Below are 14271 nucleotides of genomic sequence, written 5' to 3' on the forward strand. Positions count from 1 at the left end.
GACAACATGTGAAACCGGTAGATAATGGATTCCTCTTTAGGAGTGACAGAGCAGTTTTCAACAACTGATCTTTTGAAGGCTTGAAAAGTGGCTGACTTTAAAGAGACAGGCCACCCAAAATGAAAGTCCTGGTATCGTTTACTCACTGTCATGTTGTTGCAAACTGGCATGAATTACTTTTTTTCTGTGACACCCAAAAGAAGATATTCTGAATAATCAGAAGAACACTGAGGGGGATGATTCCCCCCTACACACATAATTAGAAATGGCCAAATTGTCCCTCTAATATTTGAAAATCCTGCACTGATCTGCTCCACTCCATTATGCAACAATTTGTTTGCTGTTAGAATGACAAAAAGATTTAAAAGTTACATTTTTAGGCTGATCTGCCTCAGCGGTCTAACAGCGCTCATGAGATGGCCAATCAAATCAAAGTAGGCGGGGTTTACTGTCCACAGAAGCAGAAGTGTTCTCCTTTAACATTGAAAGTGAGCTAAGTAAGATTGATTAGTGAAACATTTAATATTTGCCAACTGTTTTACAATAGAAATTTTAAATGGCCAACAGTAATATCCAGAGTACTCTGTTTTCTCAAATATGACGTTTTGAAATTAAATTATGGTAGCATTTATGACTCATGTAATTCCTAACTGATTATGATGAGGCATGAAAAGTTCTGTGTTTTCGACATATTAGGAATAGAAATAAAAGTGTGTTTAAAAGTGCATATTTTCCAAATTGATTACTTCCTAACTAAACCTAAAATTAGACAAAGTTTTTTTGTTCACTGTTCTGTTTCTTTGTATTTTTAAAAACAAAAACAAACAAACAAACAAACAAAAAATAGACTGACTTTCATTGTATGGACCAAAACACTGAGACGTATCAAAATATGAATGAAATGAAAGTCATACAGGTATTGAAATAGCATGAGATTTAAAACTTGGTGCTGAAATGTGTCTCTCAAATGTTCTTTCCCCAGCAATAGGTTTTAAATTTAGGTACTTTAGTTTTAGGTTTTCAATCTGTAAACTTTTCTTTCTCTAACTCTAAATTATCCATATTTAAGATATTGCATGTACTAATTTACACTCTCTGAGTCACAGTTAGGCCAAAAATGAGCATTACAGAGTACATACCCTACAGCTCAAAAGTTTGGTATTTTTATATTTATGAGACTTTTCTGCTCACCAAGGCTGCATTTATTTGATAAAAAATACAGTAAAAACTGTAAAAATTTGAAATATTATTATGATTTAAACTAACTGTTTTTCATTTGAATATATCTGAAAATGTAATTTATTCCTGTGATCAAACCTGAGCATCATTACTCCAGTCTTCAGTGTCACATGATCCTTCAGAAATTATTCTGATATGCTGATTTGCTGCTCAAGAAATATTTATTATTATTTTTAATGTTTAAATAGTTGTGCTGCTTCATATATTTGTGGAAACTTATACATTTTATTTTCAGAATTTTTTGGTGAATAGAAAGTTTAAAAGAACAGCATTTATTTGAAATAGAATTTTTCTGTAAGGTTTTAAATGTCTTTCCTGTCACATTCGATCAATTTAATGCATCCTTGCTGAATAAAAGTATTCATTTCTTTCTTACTGTGTTCTTGCATTCCTCTGGCAGTAACAAACATGAGTGCTCAAGGGCGTGATTGAGTTTCCCTCAAATGTCTGTGCTATTAAAGCAGATGTGTTATTATTCAGAGAGCTGTTAGAAACATGTTGACAGTTTCTCACTACAGAAATGGAATTCTTTTGCTGTGGGGGAAATGTTTAATTGTCATGAAAATAATGTTGCAATACAAAAAGCCCATAATAGTTCCAAAACAGGTTTCATTTTAAGAAAACTATCATTTTGTTAAAACATGATTCTGACATGAATATATTCATACTGTACATGAACACAACTGCATTTTGCACGCTGACAGGACTGACAAACGAACTGATAACTGATGCCAGAGAGAGAGAAGAGCAGAGGAGAAAAGCAAGGAGCTTGTAATAGTCTTCTCTCGCTTGGCTGCCCAAACAGGAGCTGACAGCGTTAATGTGACTTAGTTCAGACGGGGTGAATTATTAAAAACCACAGCAATGGCAGGGGAAGGAAAAGGGCAGCGAATATCACTGTCAGCCCAACACGGATTACTGTGTGCACGCCAGCATGTTCAGAAATTGCACAAATAACTGCTCTGCGCCCCCGTCCCTCAGAGCTTGACATGAATTAGCATTTTTCCTGTGACTCTGTGTGTGCGTGTTCATGTAGCGAGTGTTGGCTTTTGGTCCACAGAGAGCATATGGCAACTGTAACGACCACATGTCACCGCCCGGAACATCTGATAACCTCTCGTTATGAGGAAAAAATTCCTCATAGCTCATCTTACATCATCCTTCAGGAGAAAAATAACATTTTTATGCATGCAATCAGCCCACATCAATGCGGTAAGACTGAAATATCTGCTTCCAACCAATTATCAACACAAGCATCTGCAGCAACACAACATTACAGCCAAAGTGTGCGCCATTTCTACACCACAAGTGAATTGCAAACATTACTAGATTTTTACATAGACTGAAAGAAATGGTGTAGGATTTACTTTTTTTTTTTTTTTTTTACAGCATTTACAACAATTTCCACTTAGAAATCACTAGTAAATTTCACAAAAATGATAAAAAAGGCTAGTAACATTGCATTAAACATGAAATGTTGAAGTAGAAAAACTGAAGTAGTCTTGTAAACTGTAAATTCTTGTAAAACACTCCAATAATCTTTGTTTTATTTACAACTTTGATGCAAAAATGCATCAAAATGCAAATGTAAAGGTTTTTTTTGCCTGTTTTACTGTCCACCAATAAAAAATGTAAATCAGATTGCATAGAAAAGTAAAAACAAACCTCTCCTCGACAAAAAATTGTCAAATCAGATCATTCATGTCTGTACCACAAACAGTGATTGTTATGTACTCAAGGTATGAATATGTAATGTTATAAGTTTGTTCAAATCTGTAGTGCAAGTATGTGCACTACAGTAATAATGATTTTTAACTTAACGTTGCCTAAAAACAGTGTTAAATGGTAAATCTAAAAAAAGCAAATAGTAGATGGTAAAAATGTACACATTTGGTATAAGTTTGGTATTTCAAAAGTTTGGGGTCTGTAAGATTTGTTTAATGTTTTTGGAAGAAGTCTCTTCTGCTCACTAAAGCTGTATTTAATTGATTTAAAATATAGTAAAATCAGCAATATTGTGAAATATTTTTAAAGCTTAAAATAGCAGTTTTCTATTTTAATATATTTTAAAATGTAATTTATTTCTGTGATGAGAATCTGAATTTTCGTCATCATTACTCCCGTTTTCAGTGTCACATGATCCTTCAAAAATCATTCTAATATGCTGATTTGTTTTTCAACAAACATTTCTGATTATTATCAGTGTTGAAAACAGTTGTGCTGCTTCATATTTTTGTAGAAACCGTGATACATGTTTATTTTCAGGATTCTTTGATGAGTTGAAGGTTCAGAAGAGCAGCGTTTATTTGGAATAGAAATCTTTTGTAACATTATAAATATCTTTATGGTCACTTTTGAACAATTTGATGCAACTTTGCTCAGTAAAATAAAAATCTGACCCCAAACATTTGAACAGTAGTGTATATGCCACTTCAGATTCAACTTCTGTGCCATTTTTGCTACATAAAGACGTCTTTAGAACAAGAGACAGAGTTCTAGTGATCTGTTGAGCTTGGCTGAATCTTGGCGACGTGATTGATAACGAACGGACCCCCGCTGTAGAGCGTGCGTGTGGATACGTGAGGACATTTGCTGCTGGAGATGAGCGGATTGACCATCTCAAAATGGAGGCTGATTGGAGAACAGATGCTTTGCAAGACGAGCTAATTAAGTTGAAGTCGCTGTGTGAAACAAGAGGAAGATTATCGCTCTCTTGATCGTGTGGAGAGGACAAATCCAATTCCATCTCGATTCTCTATTTTTCTCTCATTTCTCTCCCACTTGCTCTCTCTGTATAGCTGAGCAATGATTTATGACAGGGTTTCATCTTTACTAGGGTTTTGGTCATTTTGGCTGCTCGTGTAGAGTAGACCGAAGGGGAATTATAATAGGAGATAGTTTAACACATGTTAAATGTCTTACACATGCTCAGCAGATACTCTCTGTGAAAAAGAATGACTGAATTCTTACAGAGTTGTAAACTTAAACTGAAAGTATTAAAATTATATTTTTGGTAGTTGAAATAAGCTGAAAATATACAAAAATGGAACTGTTGCCTAAAATAAAATAAAAGTTGGAAAAGAAAAACTGAAATAAAATAAGTTGAAGCGCTAAAATTGCTAAAATGACAACTGAAATAAAAACAAAGATAAATATAAAATAAAAAGTAATTTAAAAAAATTGAACTTAAACTTAAACCTAAATTAAAATTAAAACCCCTTTTTCACTTTAAAGCTAATATAAAATATTAGTAAGTACAATAAGTAATAATTATTATGCCTATATCTGGCCAATGGTCAAGATATATATATATATACACATACACTATATATATATATATACATGTACAACTGTGTAAATAATCAGAAAATGGATAAATAATGAAAAAATGAAGAAAAAAAATCTGTAAATTAGATTTATTAAGATGCCAACTTTTGTTTTTGTCTCTAATCCAATTTTAGTATTTATAACACTTGTTTAAATGATATAAAATCATATTTGTGACATGCTGACAATAAAATGAGAAAGTATTATAGTGTTTTGCCTTTCTATTACAGTTTACTTTTTTGTTTAACAGTTATAGCTAATAATTATTATATAGAGACACACTAATTAAGAGATTAATGCACTCAGGCAATCTCAACACTATCACAATTTCCATCAATGGCAAATATCGGCTGATATATGGGTTGATATATACTACTTATAACAATACATAAAAAAATAAAAAAATAATATTGCACTTCTTTATTATTTTGGCGCAACAGAAAGACCAAGGATCAGTCATAAGGGTCAATTTTTTTTTGCAATTGAGATCTATACTGTATCTATACTGTACCATCCTGCTGAATAAATAAGCTTTCCATTGATGTATGGTTTGTTAAGACAGGGCAATATTTGGCAGAGATACAACTATTTGAAAATCTGAAATCTGAGGGTGCAAAAAATCTAAATATTGAGAAAATCGCCTTTAAAGTTGTCCAAATTAAGGTTTTAGCAATGCATATTACCAATCAAAAATTAAGTTTTAAAATATTTAAGGTAGGAAATTATATCTTTATGGAACATGATCTTTACTTAATATTCTAATGATTTATGGCATAAAAGAAAAATCGAAAAGTTTGACCCAAACAATGTATTTTTGGCTATTGCTACAAATATACCCGTGCTACTTAAGACTGGTTTTGTGGTCCAGGGTCACATTTATGAAATATAATTGTATAAGCCATTAAAAGAACTTATTTTATCAACCTGTTATAAACTATGACACCTCAACATGAGTTCACTTCCATGTGCACAAGTAGTGCACCAAGACTCCCAGAAGCTGCTTATAAGCATAAGTTTTTATGCATCTTCTTATAACAATCCTTTGATATAAACACAAAGTTGGAAGCAAATTTGCACACGACAGACTGAGAAACAGACCGGGAAAGGCCAGCGCCATGAGGGGGGTTATAAGCTTGATTGAGGCCAGTCTCTAATGAGCACGCTCTCTCTGGGATGGCGAGGGACCAAGGGAGATCAGGTCACAGGTCAAAAGTGCAAGACAGAGCTGAGAGCTGTCTTTTAAACACGGGTTTGAGTCACATCCGAGGTCTCGCTATATTTATACGCTCAGTCTGGCAGCAGCCAATTAATTTGCACCTGTAGCAATCGAGAGCTAGATGAAAATGTGTGATATCCGCTGCTCTGAGAGCATGCCGTAAGCGTGTATGCCTACCTGGACAGGTTTCTTGCGCGAGCCTTCGTTGTTTTCCGCCTCCTCGTGTTCTTTGCTCCCCTGGGTAAGGTTTGAGTAGTTGGCGAGACTGCTGAGAAGGGACGATACCATGGGAATTGTGTCCATCTCCTCCTGTAGAGTAAACACACACACACACATACAGAAAAAATACCGTAAGCATTAAATAATTCAAGCAGCTTGTGAGGAACATCTAAAATGTCATGTTTACTTGTACAGATTGCAAACGACAAGCCCAGAGGACAATATTTGCTCAGGGTTTGCTCTTTAATAGCTCATGAGACCCTCAGTTGTGTTTTGTTCTCAAGCTTCATTTAATATGCATCATTAGAAATTGAAGAAAAAATAAAAACAGAAACAAATAAGTCACTAGTTGTCTCAGCAGGAGTAAAAAGCTACAAAATGGATGCAGATATCAGCTCAGATAATTTAATATAGTTAGAATTTGATAAGAAATGTTGAATTTGAAGAGAAAACTGCCATAGCATCAATTCACATTTTAGTAAAACATGTTTAATGCACATTTTATCAAATGCAGAAGTTCATCCATGCATGCTAAAAACTTATGCATACTGTGCACTTTTGCATACTGCAGAAAAAGAGCAATTAGTACACTAGCATTCACTGGTCATTAAAAGTGTTTTGAATTTGCATTGTCATTAATGCGTTTAATGTATACAGATAAAACAGAAAAAATGTTTGAGATCACATACACTGTAAAAAATAATTTGTTGAGTCAACTTAAAATAATTTTGTAACCAACCAGTTTAGTCAACTCAAAAGTGACAACTTAGATATTTGAGTTGATTCAACTTAAAAATTTAAGGCAGCTGGGTAAGAGCCCAGCTTTCAAGTTTAACAAACCAAATTTTCAATAAGTTATCACTGAGTACAACTTGACATTTCAAGTTGACTAAACTTATTTGAGTAGACTGAACTTAATATTTAAAGGCAGCAGGGTAACACATTATTTTAAGTTGACAACAAATTGTGTTTGTTATTTTTTACAGTGTAGAGATCTTTAAATTGCTAATTTGATTTTGTTTTGGTGTTAACTGCAAAGTCAATAAAAATATATATAAATCAAATAAAATATCATTTTAGACTTTTCTTGCATCTACTTAATTATGAACATTAACACTTTCTTTCAACATTAGGTCTTTAGTTTAAAATGCATATAAATGCATAAAACCTTATTTTCTTTGTTTTACTTTTGCATTGAAATGCATGATTTTTTAAATAAAATAAAAAAATCCACAAAAAAAATAAAAAAATTAAAATGTATGTTTAATTATTTAAAATACAAAAAATGGAATACATTTTAACTATTTCTTTGGCCCACAACCTTCAATCAAGTTTGATTTTTGGCATTTATTTTAAAAAGTTTGGGCATCTCCGTCTAGTAATTCATATGAAACCATTTAAAGGCAGTTTTAAATATTTTTAGATGCAGTACAGCATGTGTTTAATGCTTCTTTTGGACTTGCTTTTATCATCCACCTGCAGAGTTCAATGTCCTGGGGACTTCCTGCCCTTCAAACGCTAATTATCCTTATTAATTACTGTCAGACTCTTTTATTCCGTTAATCACTATAGTTTGCGTGCACGTACCTCACTGTCTAGCATTAATGAGAGCTGAAATGTGCCACTGTTGCAGGTTTATCGTTTAATGTGCGTGCGTTCCTGTGTACCTCAAACAGAGCCATGTTCTTGCCGTCATATTGCTGGTTCTTCTCTGGGTCGGTGCTGTTGATGAATGGACTGCTCTCCTTGGGGTTGCCATCTCCTGTTAGCAAAAAATGCGGAATAAATCATCAGCGTGACAGCAGACGCCACACAACTCCAGGGGGCTTTATGAGGAAAAATCTGCTGTGATGATTCCAGATTTTAGGTCATGCATGCATACTAAAAACAGATGCAGACTGTGCACTGTTGCATTTTGCAGAAACTGAACTCACATGTATGCATTTGGGAGATGCTTTTATCCAAAGCGACTTGCATTGCATTTAAGATTCAGTTCATGCATTCCCAAGAACCAGACCCATATTGTCAACGCCATGCTCTCCTCTTTAAGCTGCAGAAAATGCCATTAGTTTACATGGTCCTTTTAGTAAAACAGTAAATATTCCTAATAAAGATACCAATAAAGTTGGCAGTGATGCATACAGGTCTCACATGTGGAGAGTTTGAGATGACCTGTATCTGCACAGGTAAAATGGCTTACACTGCCGGTGTGTTCATTCACCGGGGATCTTGGATCAGAGGGCAGTTATTTTTAGGGCCTGGATGACAGGGTTTGAGTGGTGATTGGGTCTCTAGACTCCCTTATGCCACAGGAGAGGAATTTTAAAGAGGTGCACTGTACACATGCTGCTTTAAAAATGACCGCTAAGAAAATTCTCAAGTCTCAAACCTCTACAGCCCAATGTACTATGCTCATTTAAAGGAATTTTCTGTATTCCCATGTGCATTAACACTTTGCATTGTAGAGTTATAGGAGTTCAATAGAACTTAATTTGGAAAAGGTACTGGTAACATTCTGCCAGGACATTATACAGTGAAACAAACTAAGCATATAGTGCAAAAAACACCATACAATCGTCTAATTGTGCATTTTAATTTTCAAACTTGGCTTATTGTGTCTGTTTAGAAAACCACCAACAGCGTTTTATGTATTTTTACTTTTTGTTACTATCTTTGTGTCATGTTGTTGTAATTATTTGTGATGGTCAAGCCCTAGGTACATATTGTAGGGTAAAAATATACATTCCCTCAGGCCTGCAGCCTTACAGACTGACATTGTAATGTAAGCACAAGTCTGTGGTACTGTGTGATTTAGCTCAATGCAGCGTGACAGACTGACAGCCCTACTGAAATGCTCCAGAGGCCGAAGCATCAATCAAGCGATGACAGCAGGCAGCCGCTACATCGCAGTCAGAGCAAGGAGATCAGCTGTCAGCTCGCACACTGGGAATGACCGCTGTAGAAATCAGATTGGGACTGGATGACTAATCTGTAATCAGGAGTTTGATTTTTCTGAGTAGGAGTGTAGAGGTTAGAGAAACTGCCTTTATGAAATATCACTTGCGACTTAATGTCGGATAAAAGGCTTAAATGAAAAATCAGATGCTTCAGTTTGCAATTTATGATGAGAAAGACCTGTGCAGAACGAATTAACATTGTTGTGTGCTTTAATGATATCACCCAGACATAAACATATATAACAGAAGAATACTGATCTAAATATTATATGCAAGTAATGTTAAACCCTAGATAGATAGATGGACAGATGGATGAATGAATGGATGGATGGTGAGACAGAATGATAAATACAATGATAGAAAGATGGATGGTTGGATGGATGGACAGATGAACTGATAAAACAACAGACAGACGGACAGATGGATGAATAAATGGATGGATGGATGAATGGATGGATGGATGGATAGATAGTTGGATGGATGGACAGACAGAATGATAAATAGAATGATAGAATGATGGGTGGATGGATGGATGAATTGACAGAATGACAGATAAACAACAGACAGATGGATGGATTGACACCCGGAATGATAGAACGATGGATGGATAGATGGATGGATGAATGGACTCACAGAATGACAGATAGAACGGCAGACAGATGGATGGATGGATGGATGGATGGACTGCCAGAACGACAGATAAAACAACAGACAGATGGACAGAAGGATGGATGGATGGATGGACAGACAGAATGATAAACAGAATGACAGAATGATGGGTGGATGGATGAATGAACTGATAGAATTACAGAAAAAACAAAAGACATATGGATGGATGGATGGAGGGACGGACAGATGGATGAACTCACAGAACGACAGATAAAATGGCAGACAAATGGTCAGTTGGAAAGACACATGGATGGATGGATGGATGGATGGACGGACAGACAAACTCAGAATGACAGATAGAACGGCAGACAGATGGAAAGTTGGAAAGACGGATGGATAGATGGATGCTATGATAGAATGACAAATAAAACAATGATAGAATAATGGATTAACGAATGGATGGATAGATGGACAGACAGAATGATAAATACAATGATTGAATAATGGATGGATGGACTGATAGAATGATAAATACAATGACTGAATAATGGATGGATGGACTTATAGAATGACAGATAAAACAACGGACAGATAGACAGATGGATGATGGAAAGACAGAATGATAAACAGAATGACGGATGCATGGATAGAACGATAGAACAACGGAATGATAGATGGATGATTGGATGGATGGACGAATGGCTTTATGGCTGGTTGGATCGATGGACTGATAAAATGACAGACAGATGGACAGATGATGATGGAATGATAGACAGAATGATGAAGGGATGGACTGATGGTTGAATAAATGGATGTATGGATGGATTGACAGAATGAGATATAGAATGGATGTACAGACAGATGGACTGATTGATAGATAGAATGATAGACAGGCAGTATGATGTATGGAAGAATGGATAAAATGATATAACAATATGAATGAATGGAAAGAGAATGACAGAACGACATAACAAGATAGATAAACATCATAAAATTGACGTTGCTTGACGTTGGACACGTCCAGTACCTACTCAGCCGCACATCTAGTAAGTAATTACACAATAGTGTTGTTGTTATCGGAGGTGATGTCATTCACTTCAGCAGGATGAAGCCTGGAGAACTTTCCCCTCAAAAGAGGCGCATTCGTTCTGGAGCGCAACGCTGCTCACAAATCCAAATCCACTGCTAACGCATCCGTCCTTTCCAATCACGTGTACGCTGTAGCAAGGAAACAGCATTTGACTGGCTGTGATCAATGGGAGCTTCCTAACGTGTGTTACATGAATCTGTGTGTAACAGAAAGGGACTCGTTGTCAGCTTTAATATTTCTCTCCAACACCCTCCATTCAGTGACACCGCTGTGCATCTGGAAACACGATTAAATCCAGAAATAACACTTCATTTGGTCATGTGGTCATGTTTGCTGGCTTTTTCCAAAAAAGAAATGACACATGGGAGTGTGTTTCTATGTCAAGAAATAACACAGACAAAGTAAAATCAAAGACCAGTGCCCAGCCCTGTCTGACAGAATGAAGACCCTCTGCTATGATGAGCCGACGAACACAGTCACATCTGCTCTTTCATTGGCTCAGATATTGTGACACATTGTCAGGGATTCATCAGTGTTGGTTACACAGGACAATGTTTCACAGGGGCTTATAAATAGCAATGACTGGCAAAAACTCAAAGCAGTCTGAGTCTCAGACGTCGCACAGACCATGCACACAAAAATAGCAAGAGCTTTCTCAAAAACCTCAGTCTGATTGGTTGGCTTTGTGCAATTTCATAGTGCACAGTTTTTTTTTTTTTTTGCCAATTTCCAGGTCTGAGAAGCTAGGAAATATTTACGCATTTGGCAGACGATGCATTCAGACTAGTGAAAAACTTAGTGCTGACAGCAGAATGCAGAGAAGTACACTAAATTATGGGAAAAGAACTTGCCGTTCCAAAGTATTTTTTTTTTAAAATACCTTCTTTTGTGTTCTGCAGAAAAAACGTACACAGGTTTGGTACAAAATGACGGTGATAAATTATAGCAATTTAAATTTTTGGGTGAACTATATCTTTAAATGCAGATTTACTAGACTCTGTTTGGGGGGGAAAAGTGCATTTGGTGTGTAAACTAAAAATGTAGTAAAACGGTTGAACAAGATAAATGAGACTTTTCAGCTTTACCGATACATTAACCATATGCAAAACATCTCTAAAATATTTCAAAATTCACAATCTGAGCGTTTAAAGATGAATATCTAAGTTTCAGGAATTTCCATTATCATTTATCATTCAAATTAATGTTCAGTTAATAAACTACTTGATAACATTAATACCACAAAAAGCACATAAAGAAATCTATTAAATATAATGTAGTATAATAAATCTGTAATAAAACTGTATAACTCTCATATTAATTATATTATTATACTTCAAAATATAATTATTTATTGAAAACTGAATTGCTAAAAAATATAAATAATGTTTTTAATTATTGAAATTAATATTTTATTATTTAAGATAGTTTTAAAGCATTTAATTTAATCTAGTATAAATTTAAAATTGTGGGGGTGTAAAGTGCAAGTCATGCAATTAAGTAATGCAATTTTAAATTAATATTAACATGACCACTTCAAAGCAGAAATAGCTGCAAAATAAGCTGCAAAAAGCCTTGCTAAATGAGACATCGCCACTTTCACAAAAGTGTGGCGTGACCTTCTCCTGCCAAGAGCAACAAAAGCTTGCAGCAGGAACGACCTCACCATAGCAGGACCGGGTCTTGCATCTCTATCATGAGCATTTTATCGTTTTCTGACTAGACTCTTCAGCTAGCAGGGGATCTGAATAGCGACAGCGCACACAGTGCACAGCAGACCCGCCATCTGTTGCCCTTGACTGCTGATCCCGGACCAGTTTGATCTTTCCTCTCATTATGTTTGGTAAAGCACCGGAGAGGAGCTGTGGTCCTGCAGGAGCACTAATGCACAAATCTGTCCAAACATCTCTGGGGTTTGTGCGCGGCGGCGTTCAGAGCGACAGCGTCCGTGAGTGTTAATAAGACGGGCCGCTGCGGTGACCGGCCGCGTGCATTTGAAGGGACGCTGACCTGCACTGATAGATCGATGTTTCATCACTACTGAGAAGTGTTTTAGAGAGGTTTTGTGACAAACGGCTGCACACTTCAGCTCACAGATAATGATTCATATGGCAGAGGTGGCCTGATCCTCTCACAGGACCAAAACATTAGAGTGGGAGCTCGAGGAGATGACAGAAACTAGGCTTTACAATTTCTGGAGAAAATGTGAGTGGTTTGCTGTATGTCTGTGCAAAACTCACCGGCATGATGCCGTTACTTACTGCTCTAAGACAAACTGCTGCAGGACTCTAGGAAATTCTGGCTGAGCGGTATATTAAAATTTCCAGATATATTCACAATTATATATAAAATTAAGCATAAATATGGTCGGTAAGTTTTGCTGTGAATCAGTTCAAACACTTTTAAATAAATCGTTTTAAATAAATGTATTCAAAACTCTGACTCAACGAAATTAAATAAATAAAAAATATATATAAGTTACTAAAGTGTATGTACACACACACACACACACACACACTTTAGTAATTAAATATTAAATAATTAAATATTTAATATTAAATAATTAAATAATTTATAAAAACTGTGGTGGAACGGTTTAATTTTTAATACATTTACTTTGTATTTTAATCAATGTTGTGACTGTTCTGATTTTAAAAAAAAAATCATCTTTTTTAGCCATCTGAAATACATAATACATAATATCAAGATATTCACTACTGTTAGGGGTAAACGTTTGAGGTCTCTTCTTCTCACCAAGGCTGCATTTATATGATCAAAAATACAATAAAAACAGGAATATTGTGAAATATTATTACAATTTAAAATAACTGTTTTTATGTGAATTTGTTGTAAAATGTAATTTATTTCTGTGATGCAATGCTGAATTTTCAGCATCATTAGACTTCAGTGTCACATGATTTGCTGCTCAAGAAACATTTCTATTATTATTGTTGAAAAAGTGTTGCTATGTCATATTTTTGTGGAAACTGTGATACTTTTGTTAATATTTAATTTAATTTAATTTATTTAATTTTAATGTATCTTTGTTTAAGGTTTGTAAAAGAATATAAAGTTTAATAATAATAATTTTGTAACATTATAAATGTCTTTACTGTCTTTTTTTCAATTTAGTGCATCCTTTTTTGTATAAAAGCATTAATTTATAATTGAAGTATACTTTTATTCACCCAAATAGTAGTAATAAATATTGAATTTTGTCAAAAGAATCAAAGACACTAAAGAAATATAAAATTGTTTTAGTTCCATATCACTCAGCCCTGCCACAAACGTTGTAAAAGGTTATTACTTGGTATTAGTGTTAGTACTCTAACGATGAGCAACAGTAATAGTGACGCTTGTCTTAGCAAACAACACTAATGAGATGAAACGAGACAGGAAGTGTGATTTTGGAAAGGAGGAAGTGATTCCAAAGGGCTCGCTGTTGGCTCATCAGGTCTGATTGAAGTGGGCTGTTGAATCATCTTGTCGGGTCGTGACAGGAGAGGAACACTGCAGGTGTTCAGTTCCAAAAATTAAAGACACACACACACACACACTCTGCCCCAAGGACCGACCTCTGCTTCAGACTGTCGCGGGTGACAACGATTGCTCTTCTG

The 14271-nt window shown here is 35.2% G+C and overlaps 1 protein-coding gene across 5 annotated transcripts in view; it reads right to left on the reverse strand.

Annotated features, from left to right (window-relative positions):
* Positions 1 to 14271, reverse strand: part of slc12a5a (solute carrier family 12 member 5a) — a 145953-nt gene that overhangs the window by 41717 nt on the left and 89965 nt on the right. For all 5 annotated transcript variants that reach the window (XM_051112170.1, XM_051112168.1, XM_051112169.1 and 2 more), the window contains 2 exons: positions 7669 to 7763; positions 5960 to 6091 (listed from right to left, as the gene is read on the reverse strand). In XM_051112170.1, the coding sequence (XP_050968127.1) occupies positions 5960 to 6091; positions 7669 to 7763 (227 nt within the window). The remainder of the gene's footprint in view (positions 1 to 5959; positions 6092 to 7668; positions 7764 to 14271) is intronic.

The sequence above is a fragment of the Labeo rohita genome, chromosome 6 (genome assembly GCF_022985175.1).
Source record: "Labeo rohita strain BAU-BD-2019 chromosome 6, IGBB_LRoh.1.0, whole genome shotgun sequence".
NCBI classification, from domain to species: Eukaryota; Metazoa; Chordata; class Actinopteri; order Cypriniformes; family Cyprinidae; genus Labeo; species Labeo rohita.